General features: G+C 33.6%; 3 protein-coding genes across 6 annotated transcripts; all 3 read left to right on the forward strand.

Moving 5' to 3' along the window:
* The first annotated feature begins 3,104 nt into the window (after positions 1–3,104).
* Positions 3,105–7,513, forward strand: LOC108197009 (U-box domain-containing protein 51). Its single transcript, XM_017364475.2, has 9 exons — positions 3,105–3,504; positions 3,792–3,898; positions 4,080–4,189; positions 4,287–4,463; positions 4,576–4,708; positions 4,799–4,900; positions 5,240–5,677; positions 5,856–6,578; positions 7,266–7,513. The coding sequence occupies exons 1-9, from the start codon at positions 3,324–3,326 to the stop codon at positions 7,305–7,307; spliced, it is 2,013 nt and encodes a 670-aa protein (XP_017219964.1). The 5' UTR covers positions 3,105–3,323; the 3' UTR covers positions 7,308–7,513.
* Positions 7,514–8,151: 638 nt separating this feature from the next.
* Positions 8,152–8,790, forward strand: LOC108224726 (leucine-rich repeat extensin-like protein 2). Its single transcript, XM_017399438.1, has one exon. It carries the CDS (start codon positions 8,152–8,154, stop codon positions 8,788–8,790), a length of 639 nt encoding a protein of 212 aa, XP_017254927.1.
* A 1,978-nt stretch (positions 8,791–10,768) lies between these two features.
* Positions 10,769–19,469, forward strand: LOC108205237 (tRNA N(3)-methylcytidine methyltransferase trm141). 4 transcript variants are annotated; one of them, XM_017375111.2, is made up of 13 exons: positions 10,769–10,987; positions 12,617–12,726; positions 12,850–12,911; positions 13,200–13,250; positions 13,353–13,379; positions 13,993–14,097; positions 15,698–15,805; positions 15,951–16,022; positions 16,417–16,467; positions 17,097–17,159; positions 17,274–17,398; positions 18,068–18,263; positions 18,519–19,469. In XM_017375111.2, exons 2-13 carry the CDS (start codon positions 12,624–12,626, stop codon positions 19,230–19,232), a joined length of 1,677 nt encoding a protein of 558 aa, XP_017230600.1. In that variant the 5' UTR covers positions 10,769–10,987; positions 12,617–12,623; the 3' UTR covers positions 19,233–19,469. The 4 variants fall into 4 exon arrangements, with proteins under 4 accessions (XP_017230600.1, XP_017230602.1, XP_063942115.1 ...); XM_017375113.2 differs by having other exon boundaries at positions 19,097–19,246; XM_064086044.1 differs by having other exon boundaries at positions 10,861–10,987; positions 12,587–12,726.
* The last annotated feature ends 311 nt before the right edge of the window (positions 19,470–19,780 follow it).

Below are 19,780 nucleotides of genomic sequence, written 5' to 3' on the forward strand. Positions count from 1 at the left end.
AGGTGGTTCAAGAAGCTACTCAACAACATGTCATTATAACATAGAACTAACTTTGTCAAATATCTATTGAAAAAGGTACACAATTTGTCATACATCTTCCGGGTATATACAGTGAACAGAGAGACTCGCAGGTTTAGATGCATTTATTTAATTTTAATATATGATATCAGTGAAAAAATTATAATATCCATCGTAGAGATGTGTGCGTTTACAGTTGAGGTGACGATTGTTATTTAAAATTTGATATTAATTCATTGAAAATTCAACATATTATGTACGTTTACGGTTGGAACGCTCATAATTATTTGAAATCTGAGATAAATTTATAAATAATTGGGATAGATTATGTGCGTTTACGGTTGGGGAGACGACAGTTATTTAAAATTTGAAATGAATTTGAAGAAAATTAAAGCATATTATGCGTTTACAGTTGGGACTCGACAATTATTTGAGATCTCATATTAATTAATTTATTAAATGTTTGAAGAAATTGTGTCCGTTGGGATAAATTGAACGCGTTTACGGTTGAGACAACGATAATTTAATATTCGAAATTAAATTTTTTGAAAGTTGGGATGACAGCAGTTATTCATAATATGAGTTTAGTTTATTGAAAATGGTGACGACATTTTATTCTGAGGATATGTATCTACGATGAGTCGTGACTCGAGATATAATGACCTTTAGAAGGGATTTCTTTTCATTCAAAAAAAAGTTATAATCTAATCGAAAAACATGCAAAGATAATAAGACTTTAATATCTATTAACCGAATACATCTAAAATCTTTATCTAAGGATCCTCCTAAATATAAAAAATAAATGAAACAAGAACATAAGTTGATATATAAACTGGAGTCTTGGAATTATCATTCATAATTATTTCAATTTAATCATAAATAATATATTTCATTATCAAATTTTATATATAATTTATCATTTCTAAATAATCTTAAACATCATTATCAATTAATCATTAACATTTTCCAACTTTGACAATCATTAAGTCATTGTTTTGGTTAGTAGTTATATTGTAAAATATAGTATTCTGTAATTTATAAAAATAATAATTCTACTTGTTGATTACATTGTTAACCTAAAATTTAGGTTATGGGATGTTTAAATATATTGTAGAATAAAAAAACTTAGATTGAAGCCATCTGATTATAATTTATGCAATTACGAAGATTGTAAGACTCAAGCATAAACGTTCGACTCTATATAACTTTTCCATGTAAGGATACTAAAGAATAGTAGTATTCAATAATTAATAATTAATAAAAAGTGTGTGTGTTACATAAAGAGAAAAGATACTAAAGAATAGTAGTATTCAATAATTAATAATTAATAAAAAGTGTGTGTGTTACATAAAGAGAAAAGGAAGTATGATCTTTTACTATGCGGAAGACCGGGTATGAAAGTAAAATAAAGTCTAACTTAAAACACATCTTTAGTTAGACACCAGTTTAAACACATTTATATTATTTTAATTTGAGGAAAAAGAATACAATATCCATAGTAGAAATTTGTGTGTTTACGGTTGGGATGATGACGGTTATTTAAAATATGAGAAAATATGTTTTAAAAATTAAGCAAATCATGTTGTTTACGTTGGGATGAGAATAGTTATTTTCAATTCGAGATTAATGTACAGAGAATTGGGATAGATTATGTATGTCGGGTCTTTCAAATACCATTGAAAAAAAATTATAATATCCATTATAGAGATGCGTGTGTTTACGATTGAAGAGACGATTATTATTTGAAAATTTAAAAGAATTTTCGCAAATATACTGTCACATTTTAAAAAAAATAATAAATATATTACAATCCAAACAATATTTGCAAAAATACGGAGGTTGCATTTTCAACCATATCTGCAACTACTAGCAATCATGCATGCAACCACAAATACAATTTTGAAAAAATCTGTTGAAAATTACATTTATTTGCATAATAAGTTAATTGCAAGTGGTTACGATTACAATTATTTGAATATGTGTGTGGGGGTGGGGGGGGGGGGGTGTTTTGTGATTTTCGTTTATGTATTTGTGGTTAAATTTATATTTCAAAATAATTGCGAATATACTGTGTAACTGAATACAAATGCAACTTTCATATTCTTACAACAATATATTATCATATGCGAAGTAAAACAAGATATATTTACAATTTACTTGTTTGTATGTTTTAAAAGATAATAAATTTGTAACATTTTAGACAAGATAATATATTTGCAAATAATTATCCAAAAGTTAGTATTTGTCAAATTTCCAAAAGTATTTCATTTAATGAATTTTTTTAATAAATTATGATTCAAATTACTTTCTAAGTAGTTCATTAGTTATATAAATTATTATGAAACTTAATCAAAAAGAGAAATATATTTACCAATCAATTAGTTATACAAATTAACTAATTATATAAGAGTAGTCATATATACATTATAAATTAACTTATGTGCTCCTCAACTTTAATTTTGAACAAATTAATCCTAACTTTTATTATTGTTTTTTTCATCAACACTACTTACTTTAACAAATATACATTGTTATATTATTTTGTAATTAAAATATTATAGAATTTATAATGTTACAGATTATATGCTTTGAAAATTATTTAAGAAAAATGTTTAAAATTCCACGTCCTGAATTCTATTTCCCTAATTCCTTACCTGCATACAACCAAATCACGGTTGAGTTTACTGAATGATACTCCTTCTGTCCGTCTAGTTTTAACATTTTTTTAACTACTATTTTAAGACGTATACTAAGCTTAGTTTTTCATACATCCTTTTTTTAAAAAAAATTATTCTATATAAAAATTTAAACATTAATTTTTATTCAAAGACTTAAAAATAATTTATCAAATTATATTTTATAAGAGTTTGCGTACCGAATTTCGTCTCCCATATCCAATGTTAAGAATTAAGGACGGAAAGAGTATGATTTAGCATGTTCGTAAGTAGAAGATTGAGAAATATATTCATCTTCATTATCTAAAGCAAAATATTTTACTAGAATTAAATAAAAGAAAAATAAATATGAAGGCTAATTTAACAAAAGAAGAAAAAGGCTAAAATGGCAAAGCGTGAATAAACACAAGTATATAAACGAGAATACGAAGTTGTTTATATCGGGGCTTTGTTCGTTCAAAGAAACCAAGCTGCAAAAATAAATAAAATTCCGGTGGGAGAGGAGCAGATGGTGATCAAGAGCAACAACTAGATTAAAACAGACAATCAAATCAAATAAATATTTGATTTTGTTGCGATCAAATAAAATTTTGATTGTTCTTTGATTGTTGCACATTCATCTGTTCGAAAATGAGCCACCCTCTCCCACCGGAAGACAGCAGCGTTTCTGCCTCGGCCAACAATGTCGTGGCCGTGGCCATTGCGAAAAGCAAAAGCAGCCAGAATGCCGCTAGGTGGGCTATCAACAATCTCTTGACTCGCAACAGCGATTCCCCTGCACTTCTTCTGATTCATGTCAAGAAACAAAATGGTACGTTATGCATGCATGCTGCCATGATAAAATAGGAAAATTTGCAAAAATACCCGTGTTTTGAAACTTATTTTCAGAAATACGGTCGAATTTGTAAATGAGGTTGAACATTGGTTGAAAACGGTTGATTTTCAAATTAGTGGCGTTGCAAACGAGGTTGCATCGTATTTCTGAAAGCAACTTGGATATTTTTGAAAAAAACAAATTAGGAAAAGTATGTGATTAGGCTCGTTTTTTTTTTTTTTTTTTTTTTAATTCTGATATTTGAGGTACCGATTAATTTGCAGATTCTTCTGATATTGATAGTACTGATACAAATGCGAATGGTGAATCATATGAAAACGAAACATCAAAGCTCATCAAAACATTTAGTACGTACTGCACGCGAAAAGGGGTAAGTCAATGTTGTGATTTATAAATGTACAAGAAAATGTGGTATCATTTCGATAACTGCTGCAAATTACTGATTAATGAGTTAGAAATGTCCTAATTATGTCTGCAAATTTGCAAAACATTTAAAATCTGCTGAGTTAACATCTTAACTGACTTTTGATGTTCAATGAGTTCTGTTTCAGTTTAAACAACAAGCAGTTGTCCTCGAAGATAACGATGTTTCCAAGTCACTTGTGCAGTATATAACTGAGAAAAGGATTAACAATATTGTTCTTGGTGTATCATCAACCGGGTATTTATCAAACATAATTTCTCACTTACTTGCACACAAGGACATATATGATGTTATCTTACTAATGTTAATCAAATATGCATTAATGTTGGAGCAGTGATGTTGCGAAAATGGTCACAGAATCTGCACCAGAGTTTTGTTCAGTGTATGTTGTTGCAAATGACAAGCTACAGTCTGTTAGACCAGCAACATTGGATGTCGAAAATCTTTCCAGTCCTGAGACGACACCGCCTGAAGTTTCAGTAGAGCATTATAAACAAGACAATGATGTTAGGTATCTTTGAAATTATTAACCTTTTAATATTTTCTTAAGATTTTTTGGCAAGCACAATAGTTTTTGACTACAGTGATGACTAGAAACTACTGATCTTTCATATGTGCAATAGGGATGATAGTTGTGAGTCCCCTCATGATGATAAAGATTTCCCAGAGCCATCTGGAGCCATTGTTGTTGCCCAAGACGTAACTTCTAACAAATTATCTGAAAATGACGAGGATGCAACTCAACCATTGTCCATTGTAAGTGCAAACGACATGATGTAGGAGTTATTGCTTCCATAGAGAAAGGCTCAATATATTATCTGACATATTTTTATCTGAAATTGGCAGAAAGATTCGGATGCAGAGTTGAAAAGACTGAAGCACGAGCTGAAGCAAACCATAAGCATGTATAAATCAGCTTGCAGAGAAGCCGCTAGAGCAAAAAGGATGGTAACAGACTTCTTAATAGAGCTTTGATCATTTCCTGACGAATAATTTCATTTTAATAAGTTCTAATTAAGGTCTGTTGATATCATAAATAATGAAAATAACGACGATGAGTATGGGACATTTTCCCTATAGTATAACCCTAATGGCTGACGAAAAAAATAATATCATGATGCAACTTCTCTATACTCTTGTTAGTCAATCTGTGGTCATGAATAATCTGGTCAGAGTTCAGGGGTTTGTTTAATTCTGCCTTCATATTTTGGCAAGTAATCTTATGAATTTTATATTCCTAATTTTATTTTCTGTAGACAGATAGTTATATGTGATAAAAAAATTCAGGTCAAAGAGATTCACCAATGGAAACAAAAAGAAGCTCCAAAATATGAGCAAGTGCGGCTTGCTCATGAGGCAGCACTCGTTTTGGCCAAGGTGGAAAAGGTGAAATGCAGGGCTGCAACTGAAGCAGCTGAAAAAGCAAAAAGGCTAGCTGATATTGAAGCACAGAGAAGATTGTATGCAGAGTTAAAGGTCAAGAAAGATGCTGCAGCAAAGAAGAGGGCTTTGAATGTTTTATCTAAAAATGATGTTCGGTACAGAAAGTACACCTTGGAAGAGATTGAGGCAGCTACTGATAAGTTCTCAGATTCCTTAATGATCGGTGAAGGTGGATATGGACCAGTTTATAAAGGCAAGCTTGACCACACTGCAGTTGCCATCAAAGTTCTTAGATCAGGTGGTGGTGCTGCTGCCCAAGGGAAACGACAATACCAACAAGAGGTATTGCTGCTTAAGATTTATCCTAGTACTCTATTATATTCGGGTCTTATACACTTAATAGGTTGCAAATTTTTCTTTAATGCATCCATAACTGACTTTTGCTAGCACACAAAATGCTTAGCATACTATTTCTGTTGTGCTATTTAAGTCATGTAAAAGCTGTTGATGTCATGTACAGATCGAGGTTCTAAGTTCCATGAGGCATCCCAACATGGTCCTTCTTTTAGGCGCCTGTCCCAAGTATGGATGTTTAGTATATGAATATATGAATTATGGCAGCTTGGAAGATAGACTGTTCCGTAAAGGAAACACCCCTACAATCCCATGGAGAGTTCGTTTTAAAATAGCAGCTGAGATTGCCACTGGACTTCTGTTTCTGCACAATGCAAAACCAGAACCCCTTGTGCACCGTGACCTCAAGCCGGCCAACATCCTTTTGGACCGTAACTATACATGTAAAATTAGTGATGTTGGTTTATCAAGATTAGTCCCAGCTCCAGTAGCTGACAATGTCTCACAATATCGGATGACTGCAGCAGCAGGAACATTTTGTTACATTGATCCTGAATACCAACAAACGGGTAGATTGGGTGTTAAATCAGACGTATACTCTTTTGGAATAATGCTGCTTCAGATTATAACTGCAAGGCCCCCAATGGGTCTCACTCACCAAGTAGAGAAAGCCATCACAGCGGGAGCATTTAAAAGTATACTTGACCCGTCCGTGCCAGATTGGCCTGTGGAAGAGGCTCTTAGCTTTGCGAAACTAGCACTGAAATGTGCTGAGCTAAAGAAGAAAGACAGACCAAATCTTGGTTCAGATGTTTTGCCTGAGCTTAACCGTTTAAGAGAATTCGGAAAGAGAAAATCAAGTCAAGGCCCTGTTCTAAATGATATGCAGGTAGGTGAAGCACTTATTACACAGTAAATAGTTCTAAATTTTTATAGTATTACCATATTTATTTAGAAACAAAAGGGAGGGGAGGGGGGATTCTAAAAATTTTCTGTCATGTCTAGTCTTGAAAAGTTATGCTTAAGACCTTTTATTCTAGTGATTAATGAGCTCCCTCACATTCCAGAGAGGATTAATCATACTGAAGTCTCATGACACTTCAGTTCACATTATATATGTAAAAGTAACCAATGCATGATAGTGGCAGTAAGTCAGTTTCTAACATTCTTATTACTGGATATTCTTGTTAAGGTGAAATCTATTTTTAATTTGCTCAGAATGAGTAGAGTATATACTAGTATTGATACCAGTTGTCCATTGGACAGTGTCACTGAATCAAGCGAATCTGTCATCCAGCAGATCTTCGTGCATTAAATTTTTTTTTTGCCTCTGATAGCAGTATGTCGGTGTATATTTCTAGTAAAATTTTCCGGTGAAGTCATCAAAGGCCCTAAAACTACTATTAAGGCATATGTTTGAGGGCCTTCAACGGAAAAACAAAATCGGATTATTAAAAACTGCAGCAGAAGAAGGAACTATGACACTTTTTATGTTTTAGTGTTTCTTGCCATATTTCAGTGTAGCTAGCAGTAGCAAATATACTTTTCTAAATTTTCAACTTTTTTGAATGGTCAGGAAACCAAGGAAAGTGTTGCTACATCTCCTGAAAGAAGATAGCACACCATGACATTAACGCTGCTGGAAACGATAGAACTGGATTGCCAATACCAGACAGGTTCTTGTTCTTCAAGATTCAGAATTTGATCTTTTTCCATGTACATGCGAGTCTTTCTTGGAATTTTGGGCATACAGTTTTAAATAGTGACAAAAATTTAAGTACATCGCGTTTGAAAGTTTTTATTGCAGTATCTTTTTTTCTTTGCATGCTTATACATAACACAAAGAAGAAAAACAAAAGATAAATTTCAATATTCATGTAGTTAAATTGTTATGTTCAAATCATACATAATTGTTATAAGCAAGGTTCTCTTTCACTTAGCTAGAAAGTAAGTAAAAAAGGAAAAAGTTGCTGCCATTGCTCTTAAGGTCCCATTCTTCACCATTGTCGCCAAATTTGTGTCACAGACATTCAACTTCATGATATTGCCCCTTGGTAAAACTCCAGATCACTTTTTACTACACTATACTGAATCCATCTGTGCATCAATCACCACCGAAAGCAAATATTTGAAATTTGAAGTCAAAATCACTATTAAGATCTCCTTCAATTCATCATTTCTTCTCAACTCAAAAGTTACCATCTTTATTCCTCTAAACCTAATTTCCTCACCACCCATCTTTTGTCCCAGACAGCCTATGAGCAGATAAAATTAAAGGCCTTATTAGCACACGCGCGTGCACACACACAAAAAGAGTACTAGTTGTGGATCCCAGCCAGGTATAGCTGGAACATACACACTGACAATAGGTGTAAATAATCACCCAAATGAAAAATCCCATGAGTAAAGTAATAATGCCAAGATTCTACTTGGTTTTTCTCTTCATGCATGGGATTTTCGAAATGGTTAACTTCTCTACTGCAAGATCTCAAGATCATATCTTCAAAGCACCTCCGGTAAGTTCAAGTCTACTATGCTATAGTAATTGTGCAACTTGCCCTTTTATCTGCTCACCGCCTCCACCAGCTCCACCAGCAATGCCTTCTAAATCACCGCGACATTTGCCTTTGCCTCCAATCAGTCTCTCACCACCAGAACCTTACAATTTTGACCAACCACCACCTTTGCCTCACATCAACCTCTCCCCACCAGAATCAAACTACTTTGATCAGCCACCACCTTTGCCTCGTATCACTTTCTCGCCACCAGAACCTTACTATTATGATCAACCACCACCTCTGCCTCCAATCAATTTCTCGCCACCAGAACCTTACATTTTTGATCAACCAGCACCTCTTTTACCAGCATTTCCGCCACCACCACCACCATATGCTGCTGCATGGAGCAATAATCCTTATGCAGTTTCGCCTCCGGTCCCACCAAACTATGTTGCAGGTCAAGGGCCGCCAGGGACAGGGCAGCAAAGGAGTTTCACCTTTCCTTACTATTACTACAACATCTCACAGGGCTGTTGCATTTCTTTTCACTTTGCATTTCTCTTTCATTTTATTGTTTGTCTAGCAATGTTCCTAGCTGTTTAGAACTAAAAATAATTATTGTTTGGTGATAGTTGTATATTAATTTCCAGAGTAAAATGTGAAAGTGAAAGTGAAGTGAGTTGTAGTTCTAACTCTTAAAGCTTGTAACGTTTAACTTTCTAGTTTGTATAATTTGTATGGTTTTTGGACGAAAAATGCACTGATTCTGAACGTTGAGTTAGGGGCGGTAATTTCGAGTAACGGGTCGTGTTCGTGTCCGGGTCGATTTCGGGTCAAGCTAAAATCACTTGAAATTGAATAAAACTGAAAATTGAAGTTATTAGAAATAAAATTATAATTTCGGGTCATTTCGGGTTGGGCCGGGTTCGTGTCGGGTTTCGGGTTTCGGGTTGCGCTGAGTATAGTTGGTGTTACAAATGCACAATGTGTATTTTTAAATAATGTCCGATAATAATCATGATGATAAAAAAAAATAAAAAAAAATTATCACTATACTCTTTGAGAATTATATACTGCTAATGGAAATCAACTCGGTATTTTGAATAAACAATTAAATATAGATCATATATAAAAAGGTTACAAGTGTAATTAATTTAATTAAATAAAAAATGAATTTTAATCAATGTACACAAAACTAGAATAATAAATTAAATTTTATTAAGTTTTGATTAGTCCGAATTATCTAATTGGACGGTGTCTTTTGAATTCTCCGTTTTCGGTTGATATAAATTAATTTAGTATACTAATAACCAATCAAGTTAATAACTATTTATAAAAAACTAATCAAGTTAATAACTATTTATAAAAAACCGAATATTTATTCGTATTTTTTATACTAATAATCAAAACAGTTCATCAATAAATATTTTGAGAATCCGATTTGTTTAAAAATTTCTAATTTATTTTTAGAATTTATATCATTAATTATCAATTACTAAAATCAGGATATATTTAAATTTAACTAAAAACTCTAAAATATTAAAATTTTAGACAAATTCCAGTAAATTTTGAGAAAAAAGGCCCCAAATAACCGGATTTAGAGTCAAATTGCCCTAAATAACCGATATCAAAATATTGGCCCTCAATGACCAAAAGAGACGCAAATGAAATAGCGTTTTCTATGTTACAGCGGAACGCTAAATCGTGCAGCGTTTTCACATTTTACTATAACGGAAAACGCTACACGGAGTCGCGTTTTTACTTTTATCAGAATATATATATATATTTCAAACAAAAAACAATTATTCATAAATTTATATATAATTTTATAACCGTTAACATTTAGGGTTTAGGTTTGGGTTTTAGAAAGATTAATTCATACTGTATATAAATTGGCCGACGATTAGGGTTTAGGATTGAGGGTGTAGGGCCGGTAGGCCCTACTCCCTCGAGCCTAAACCCTAATTAAGCGAGGCTGAAGGGCCGAAGGCCCTGAAGCCGAGACGCCGGCGGAATGATAATTTTATAACCGTTAACATTTAGGGTTTAAGTTTGGGTTTTAGAAAGATTAATTCATACTTTATATAAATTGGCCGACGGTTAGGGTTTAGGATTGAGGGTGTAGGGCCGGTAGGCCCTACTCCCTCGAGCCTAAACCCTAATTAAGCGAGGCTGAAGGGCCGAAGGCCCTGAAGCCGAGACGCTGGCAGAATGATAATTTTATAACTGTTAACATTTAGGGTTTAGGTTTGGGTTTTAGAAAGACTGAATTAATCGCTTAATAAGACCCTACTACAAGTAGCGTTTTGAAATTTAACAAAAATATAAACACTTAAACGCTTTTACGTGTAGCGTTTTAGTGTTTTAAAATATTTATTTAACTGAGACGCTACACGATGTAGCGTTTTAAAGTATTTATTCAACTGAGACGCTACACGATGTAGCGTTTTTGTTGTTTTAACAAAAACGCTACTCCAAAAACGTCTCTATTGGTTATTGAGGGCCATCTTCCGGGTATTTGGTTATTTAGGGCATTTTGAAGCTAAATATGGTTATATGGGGCCAAAACCCAAATTTTGACGAGTTTCAGATTAGTTAGGACTTACGATTGCCATTTTTTGTGTATCAATCAAAATAAACAAAGCAAATCAGGGTTTTAATTTTCCAGTTTGACACCCAGACCGTGTCTAAGGACAGAAGCTACTGGCGGCAGTTTATCAAACTCAACTGTCTTCACTTACAGACACTAAACACACACGCTGAATAAAGCAGCAGACCCAGATCTCAGCAAGCAAGATTGGTATTTTTCTTACCCTTTCAAGATCGACTGTAATATATCTATGTAACTCTCTATATCGCTAGTTCATAAAGTTGTCTCTTTAAGTATCTTGAATCAGTTATCAGTTGGATCTTTTGTAATTCTCATAATTGGATATCTTTCTTTATGTTTGTGGTAGTATTCATTCATTGCTGAATTGTTTGCAGATATTGTGTTATGATGTAGTGTTTGATGTGGGTTTTGAAGTTAGTTTGAAAGTTTTGAACTTTTCGGTTTTAGCAATTTTCTGGGAAAAGATTATTGTGTTTTGAAGAGTACTGTTGCTCTTTGGGAATTCTTGGAATTTCTTGTTTTTGGAATCGTGGTAATTGTTGGATATACTCAAGTCGACATTTTTGCAATTTATTTTTCAAAGTATGTTTGGGCATACCTCAACCTTTTTTATAATTAGTCCTGAGGCTTATCGTGGTTCATGAACAACCCCAATAATTGGCATTGGAGTCCTTATTGTTGGTTAAGGAGGGCTGCAGAAAGATTATGTCGAATGAGTCCAAATGTTCACATCTTGGTCAATTTGTACTTTGTTAGAATTAAAGTCTGACACGTATCATTAATTCTGCCACATATTAGAGGAGCTCACAGACCTAATTATCAGAGACTTTGGTATCAATAGTAAGACTGTTCTGAGATATGCTTGGGGTGGTAGATTTTCTGCAGTTCACCAAATGTTGTTATTTTCTTGTTTTTATTTGTATCCTTATGCTTCATACTGTGCTACATCATTGCTAGAGTTATAAATCTATTATAGTGGCAGAGAGCATAGGATGCAGACTCAACTTCCTCAAGATAGATGTTTTGATTAGTGAGAAACATTCTGGTCAATATTGAGTTTGTGATACTAATAAAATTTGTCACCTTAAAGAAAATGTTACCTTCTGATAGTTCCTTCTACAACAACTTATAATCTGCTTGGGAACGTTATCTTATTTCATATCATGGGGGGAATAAAAAATCAAACGCAAGCTCTGGAAGAAGCTGTTGATGGAGAAATAGAGTAATAAGGAAGATATACTGTTTTAATAATTAATAGATATAGGTATTTCTAATATTTAGTAAAGAAATAATTAGTTCTGTTTTAGAAAGATGAAAAGAGACAGCCTAAAACTTATGTCCAAGATAAACTCGGATCAAATATGTAATCTAATTTCTGAGTGGTTTCTCCTGGCGGCTTTATGTTCTCCTTTCCCCTTCCCAGGTTGTCTGCCAATGTGCTATGCCAATTGTAAAATTCAAATAGTAAAAAGTAGGTATTTGCTCTAGGGTACATCACCTTTCCAAGATTTAATTGGTGTTCTCACAACCTGTAAGACTGAGTTTAACAAAGTTGTCATTACTAGGGTAATCCAAATTAGTCAAAATTTTGCATATATCTACTTCTTATGTGTTCTGCATGTGTACGGAGGTTCTACTTCATTGTCAATTCTTACTATGAATTATGCCAGATTTAAGTGGTTGCGGAACATGTCACCCGCAAGGCCGCAAAATATATTTGATGCCATATGCATATTTTCCATACTGTTTGCTTACATTTTGAATAGTTCCTGTATATAATCTCACTAGGAATCATATTCCGTGTTATGCTTGCAATAGTTTCGAAATGGCATCTGATACACAAGGCAGTGTGGAGTTGAAGCAGGAACCACCGCAGAGGATACAGATATATCCCACCCCAAGCAATGAAGTTCCCCCATTCTGGAGACGTCTCTGTCCCTCTCCTCTTTCTGTATCACACTTCACAAACACATTTCTGATAGCTTGTATGGATGCACAAACCCTTGTATGCACTATTCCATTTGCTATAACTGCGTCTTTCTCTGTGGCAGTGAAGTATGAAAGAGAAGCGAAGAAGTACTGGGATAATTTCTACAAGCGCCATCAAGACAGGGTAGACCTCATCCGCTTTTCGTTACTTTTTAAAGTTATAATGGAAAAAAGGGAAACTATTTTTAATTTAGTAACATGACATGTAGATATATATTCTCCTTGTAGTCTTGGAAAATTGAGCTTTTTATAGTCGTTCTTAGACCTGTACCTATTCTATATTCTCTCATTAGTGGTGTTTATCGACCTGAATTCTACAGTTACTTAAAAATATATAAAATAAAGGAATCCATCTTCACTGTTTTTTAAGCAGCTATGTGGCTCATATTGGTTCACATTTTTCTTTTATCAGTTTTTCAAGGATCGACACTACTTGGACAAAGAATGGGGACAATACTTTTCTGTGAGTGTAATAAACATAACGATATTCTTATGGTTGTTGTTGTCATAATGCATGTATGTCTATCTTTAAAATTTGTTTACATTTTCTTTTTTGGGTGTTCAGGGAGCGGGAAAGAAAGTTGTATTGGAGGCAAGTTTTACTATTTCACTATGCCCTGCGTTCCTATTCATTTAAGTGAAGCACCCAAGCTATTTATATTTCATTATTGTATACATTGTTTTCATTTTGAAGTTTAGATGTATTTGTTTTTGCCATATGCATTTTGACCAGTGACGAGCTAGATAAGGCTTTGTTGTCTCTGCATTGAATTTGAACAAAATGAGCTTGAGATGAATTGATTAGTTAAGAAATTAGGAGAAATGATACACATTTGTTGATAATTTCTTTGTCTGCATGCTTGTCTAAAATCAAGGTTAACACTAGATATTTTTTGACTATTTTGTATATAAAAAATTTTAATACGACTTTACATTTGGCTACACGCATGATATTGAGAAATGCAAATTAACATATGCACATACAAATTTTGAAAGTTGTTTACAAAAGAAAACAAAGCTGTATTTTTAGAAGTACAAATATTGTATATGACCAACTTATCTTCGTCTTGCGAGGCTGGTCATTCTTATGACACATCTGTTTCCCATATCCGTATTGGATCTGCATTTTCTTGCTACTGACATTAATTGTCGTTGTTTTGGAGTGTTTATATTGTTAATTTACATTTATTATTCTTGCCGAGCAGATTGGCTGTGGAGCTGGAAACACAGTCTTTCCTTTAGTTGCTACGTATCCGGATATTTATGTTCATGCATGTGATTTCTCACCGCGGGCTGTGGAGTTGGTTAAGGTTTGATTCCTCACCATGATTGCAAGGCAACTTTCTTTTTGGCCCTGTTTGGAAGTTAGAGGTTTGGGGTAAAATTAGAGGTTTGACCATTTCAATCCGCTAATGCTAGTGTTTGGTTGTTAGCGAATTGAAATAGAGGTTTTGACTCAAAAAGCTAATTTTCAAAAAGCTACTTGGAGGAGCTTTGCTTTTTGGGTTAGAGGTTTTGATATGTGTCACAAAAAACTAATCAAACAGCTATTTTCCAAACATTTTTACAATAAACCGCTAATCTAATCCGCTAGTCAAATAATCTATTTGAATCAGCTAGTCAAAACATCTAATTCAATCCGCTAACAGCTAATCCCCAAACATGGCCTTTGTTTAATCTGGATTCAATATGGAATCTTCATCTTCTTTATGTATGATTTAGATAAAATATTTCTTATATATTTATAATTGGTTTACTGAAAAGACTTAAACAGTCACTAATATCTCAGCAAAAAATATTAATTAAAGAGTTAATTGCATTTGACACCCTTTTGGTTTAAGCTTATTGCACATTGCACCTAATAGTTTTGGAATAAACACTTTGCAGCCCCTTACTTTTAACCGCGCTACACTTTGCACCCTTTCCGTTAATTCTAACCACTACCGTTAACTTTTGCAGGGGCATTTTGGGAAATTTTATTATATTTAATTAAAATCAGACCTTTATTTAAATTTTTTGACCATCTAAACGATATTTTTCGGAAAAACTTAAAGAACGAAAGTTGTAGAGAATAAAAAGATCTTTTTAAAACAATAAGGTTCACAATTATCATAATTATCTAAAAACGATTGTTCATTTTTACAAGATTGCTAATTTTTGAATTTTACCCTGAATAATTATAAAAAGAATTACGATAATTTTGAACCTTATAGTTCTAAGAAGATCTTTTTATTCTCTACAACTTTCGTTCTTTAAGTTTTTCCGAAAAATATCGTTTAGATGGTAAAAAAATTTAAATAAAGGTCTGATTTTAATTAAATATAATAAATTTCTCAAAATGCCCCTGCAAAAGTTAACGGTAACGGTTAGAATTAACGGAAAGGGTGCAAAGTGATTTTTCAAACAAAATAAAGGGATGTAAAGTGTCTAATGTAAAACTATTGAACCTATTTTGCTAATAGGCGAAACCAAGGGGGTGCAATTTGCAATTAACTCTTAATTAAATCAAAATGTAGCACCTACGTAGTCTGGTATCTTCACTTGCATAATTAATCTTCTAATACCTGCTACAAGCCTCCATTTTCATCATTTAATGTAGGAAGACTGTGGGTGTATGTGGTCTCAGGGTCATACTACCCTTTATACTTCAAAAAGTTTTTGTTAACTACTTAAGAAAATGCTCTTGCTGTAATGTATGTTATATAGTACCAGATTTTTGTAGGTCTGTCTGATAATTTTTGCTTATCAGGAATGCCACATAACACTTTGTTGGCATTTCTAGCTTAGATGGCATTTTGCATCCCAATACATAGATAATGCTCTTACTAATAATATGAGCTGGAGACAATGAAACTTGTCTTTATTTGTTGATCTACATCAATTAATGGTCAACTTTTCCTTTCCCTTCAGACGCATAAAGATTTTATAGAGACTCGGGTGAATGCATTTGTTTGTGATCTGACAGCTGAGGACCTAACTAAGCAAATATCTCCAGCTTCAGTTGACATTGTCACCATGGTATTTATCAGAACCCCTATGATAAAAATTGAAGTATAGCTGAACAGCAACGTGCTGAAGTGCATACTTCTTGATGGTCTTTCGCCTGTATCATATCACAATTATAGTTTTATATTCTTGTGCTTGAAGCTGACTTGTAAAGCAGATATTTGTCTTATCTGCAGTATCCCCTGAGAAGATGTCTCAAGTGTTGCAAAACATAAAAATGGTTCTCAAGGTAAGATATGTATATCAACCAATATAAATTTATCTAGACTCAGCTTAACCGAACAGACTTATGATTTTATGATGGTCACTAAACGAGCTTAGATTAAAAATGAAGAATGAACAAAAAGAAACTTTTTTTTAAAACTAACCTTTTTTTTCTAGATGCCAAAACCATTAATTAGAATTGTCAACCCAACCTGTTCCCCAGTTCCGTATTAAATCTGATGAATTATCGATTTAATTTATAATATTTGTCAACAAGATCATTGAATTGGATAAACGAGCAACTGACATTATATAAATGTGTATCATTTGATTTGCAGAAATATTAAAGTTTTTCTTATTATTGTTCATTTACTTTTTATTCTTTCGTCTAATATGATTGCCTTTTTCCCTCTTTCCAGCCTAATGGTTTTGTTTTGTTCCGCGACTATGCTGCCGGGGACCTCGCTCAGGTTTACTTCTACTGAATGATCTTGATACCACTATATGGTTGCGTACTTGCATTTAATGTCTAAATTTTATAATTGGCGCTGATATTATGATATTAAGTAAAAGCTTGTGATGGCTACTTGTATAAATTTTGAATGCATTACCTCATGATAAACATTTGATATCTACATACCTAATATTTAAATCTTTATTTTGGAATAGCATTCCCAAGAGAAGATACAAGTGTGCAGGAAAAAAAAAAAAACAGTTGCTTCAGTTTTCATGTCATTATTTATAGTGGAATAATCTAAAACTGCCTTTGCAGTATAATCTTATGCTGTGATTTGTGATGCTCCACTATAATTTGTACTTTATAGTCACCAGTATCCTGCTTTTTCTAATGTCTTGTGTGCAAATTGTTTATCTCCAGCTTAAAAGTTTATAAGTTAGTATGGAAAATTCCGTGTTCGAGGATATATGTTTTCCTTGTGACCAGTAAAAAGGGTTTATGCCCTGTTTATAATTGAGTTGTTGAACAACTAGTCCTACAAAAAAAGGCCACATTAAATTTTAATAAATTTGCATAGAATAAGCATTTAATAAATACATGTTCTGCTTGCATCCTTTCATTAGCTGTATGTCAATTGACCAGGAAAGACTTGCTTCGAAGGATCAAAAGATCAGTGAGAACTTCTATGTCAGGGGTGATGGCACTGTAAGTTGTGATTGGCATGAAGAGTTCTATTGTTAGTGTAAATAGGATCTTCCAAGCTACCTTTTCTTTCCACTTTCTAAGCCACATTTTCATTGAACTGTATGTAAAATCCAGCGCGCGTTCTACTTTTCTGAAGAATTCTTGCGAAAGTTGGTCAAGCAAATTGGATTTGATACCAAAGAGCACAGTATACACTGCAAGCAAGTGGAAAATCGTTCACGAGAAATAGTTATGAATCGGTTAGTCAGTCTGTGATTCTGGTTTAGATTGTAATATTGTCAGTTTCTATGCATATAGGTTATTGGTGTAGTTAGTAGGACAACCAGGCTCCCTGTTTATTTGTTAACATTTATAAAAACATTGTTTAATGAATTGCATGACTTTGCTAGCTTATGTAGAAGGCAAGGCATTTGAAGTAATATTCTATTATATTTACAAGGAAGCTCTAGTCTTTTGAGTTGTTGGGCACATATTTATTTTAACTTCGCTCTTATTCTCTGCTGCATGGCCATTTGTGATTTGAGTAATGCACTTCTTCAAGGGCTTCCTCTTTACTTTTTTTTCGTGCTACAATTTTCAGTAGAAGCTTCCTCCATTCGTAATATTCTCCTCTGTTTCTTGGTTTTCGTACTGTTACATAAAAGCTCCTGTGTAGCAACATGTTGCTTTTAATTACTTTTTTTCTTGCTGTTGGCCTGTTGTAGAATCTTAATAGACCTTAGTAAAACTAAAATATTATATCCTAATTCCTGTGCTACATCTGTAGTATTTATGACATTGATAATAATTTGGGATAGTATCATTTTTTATCTGAAAAATATCTGTATTATTTTAATGAGTTCTGATTTAAAATAAGTGCATGGTTTTCGTAGTCTACTAGTCTGAGTGTAACTGTCTTCTGATTACAGGCGATGGGTTCAGGCTGTCTTCCAATTAAACAGTTTGAGCTACTCATCCATCACTGAGACTGAAATTAAGCTACAACTCCTTTCGAAGGAGAGTTCTAAGTCTGATAACAGAGTGATAGAGTCTGCAACTGATTCTGAGATTGACGTGTCAGAAGGAATTATTGAAATGTTTGGTATGTCAAATTCTAGAAATGAGGTAAGATTTTAGTTTTCTGTCATTCTTATTTTGTCAGTGGCATTTTCCTTTTTCTTAAATGATACAGCTCTGTCTCATTTATATAATATGGCAGAATGGCCTGATTAAAGGGGAACTTGTAAGGGCGGGGATTAAAGGGAAATGTGACTGTTTTTTTTTTCCGGTTGGGAATGGGGAATGAGCTTTATAATGGTTGCAAAGACTTATTAGCTTGGGTTAAAACTGATTCTCGTCTTCTAAACATCTCCCTGCTAGATTATTGAGGTAAATGTAAGAGACTGGAGTTTCAAGATAAAAGTACTTCCTAAAGAGAACCAGCACACATGCAAATCAACTGGTTTGATGCTATGGGAATCAGCTCATCTTATGGCTCATGTCCTTGCAACAAATCAACATATTGTTGCAGGGAAAAAGGTGTTAGAGCTGGGTTGTGGGTGCGGAGGAATCTGTTCAATGATTTCTACTGAATCTGCTGACCTTGTTGTGGCAACTGATGGAGATGAAAAGGCACTTGAACTAATGTCCGAAAATGTTAGTTCAAATCTCCAATCCTCTTCACTATCCAAACTTATCGTGAAGAGGCTAGAGTGGGGTAATAAAGACCATATAGAAGAAATTAAGGATTTAAAATCAGGTGGGTTCGATGTCATTATAGGAACAGATGTCACTTATGTTGCAGAAGCTATTTTGCCCTTGTTTGCAACTGCGAAAGAATTGATTTCATCTAACAAAAACATCAATCAAGAATCAGAACCAGCTTTTATATTATGCCATATATTTCGCAGAGTTGATGAACCCTCTATACTTTCAGCTGCTTCTAAATTTGGTTTTAGGCTCATTGCTAGGTGGCCCGATGAATCTGTGACTGCCTCTTCTCATAGCATTATCAGTGATTGGTTCAAAGAAGATACTGAAGATGAGTGCCTTCCCAGTAAAGCGTTGAATATTATGTACTTCACTATATCGTAACCAGTTCAAACTTGTTTAGAAATTATCTATAGCATACTGAAATTTATGGAACGCAGGATAGTTGTTAGTCCCGTTTTGGGGATGTATCCCATACCTGTTTGAGTCTCGTATAACGCTGATTTTACAGTACATTGTTTTGTAACATGAATATTGCTACATCTCATACATGTCAGTAATAGCAATGACAATGTCGAATTCATCTTGTGGAATGAAATTGTGGAAGTTGCCATTTCTGTCGCCTGAGGTTTGTTCATTGAGAAGATTGGTTGTGTATTTTTGCTCAGCAAAGTTTAATTTTCGTGTGTCTATGCTATACGAAAATCTACCTATTAGATGCATTTAAATTAGAATGTGGAGGCAAAGAATTGTGAGAAGTCTAAGTTAGTATAACGGAATTCTTAAAGTTTAGTAGGAAATACAATATATACCAGCAGATCATGTTTGTATGCGAAAGGTGTCGATATAAAATACTGTTATTTAAAGTGACTCAACAATATATCAATTTGGGAATCCGGCTCTCCAAAAATACTAATATAGATTAATTTATG

This window comes from Daucus carota, chromosome 1 (assembly GCF_001625215.2).
Source record: "Daucus carota subsp. sativus chromosome 1, DH1 v3.0, whole genome shotgun sequence".
Taxonomy (NCBI): domain Eukaryota; kingdom Viridiplantae; phylum Streptophyta; class Magnoliopsida; order Apiales; family Apiaceae; genus Daucus; species Daucus carota.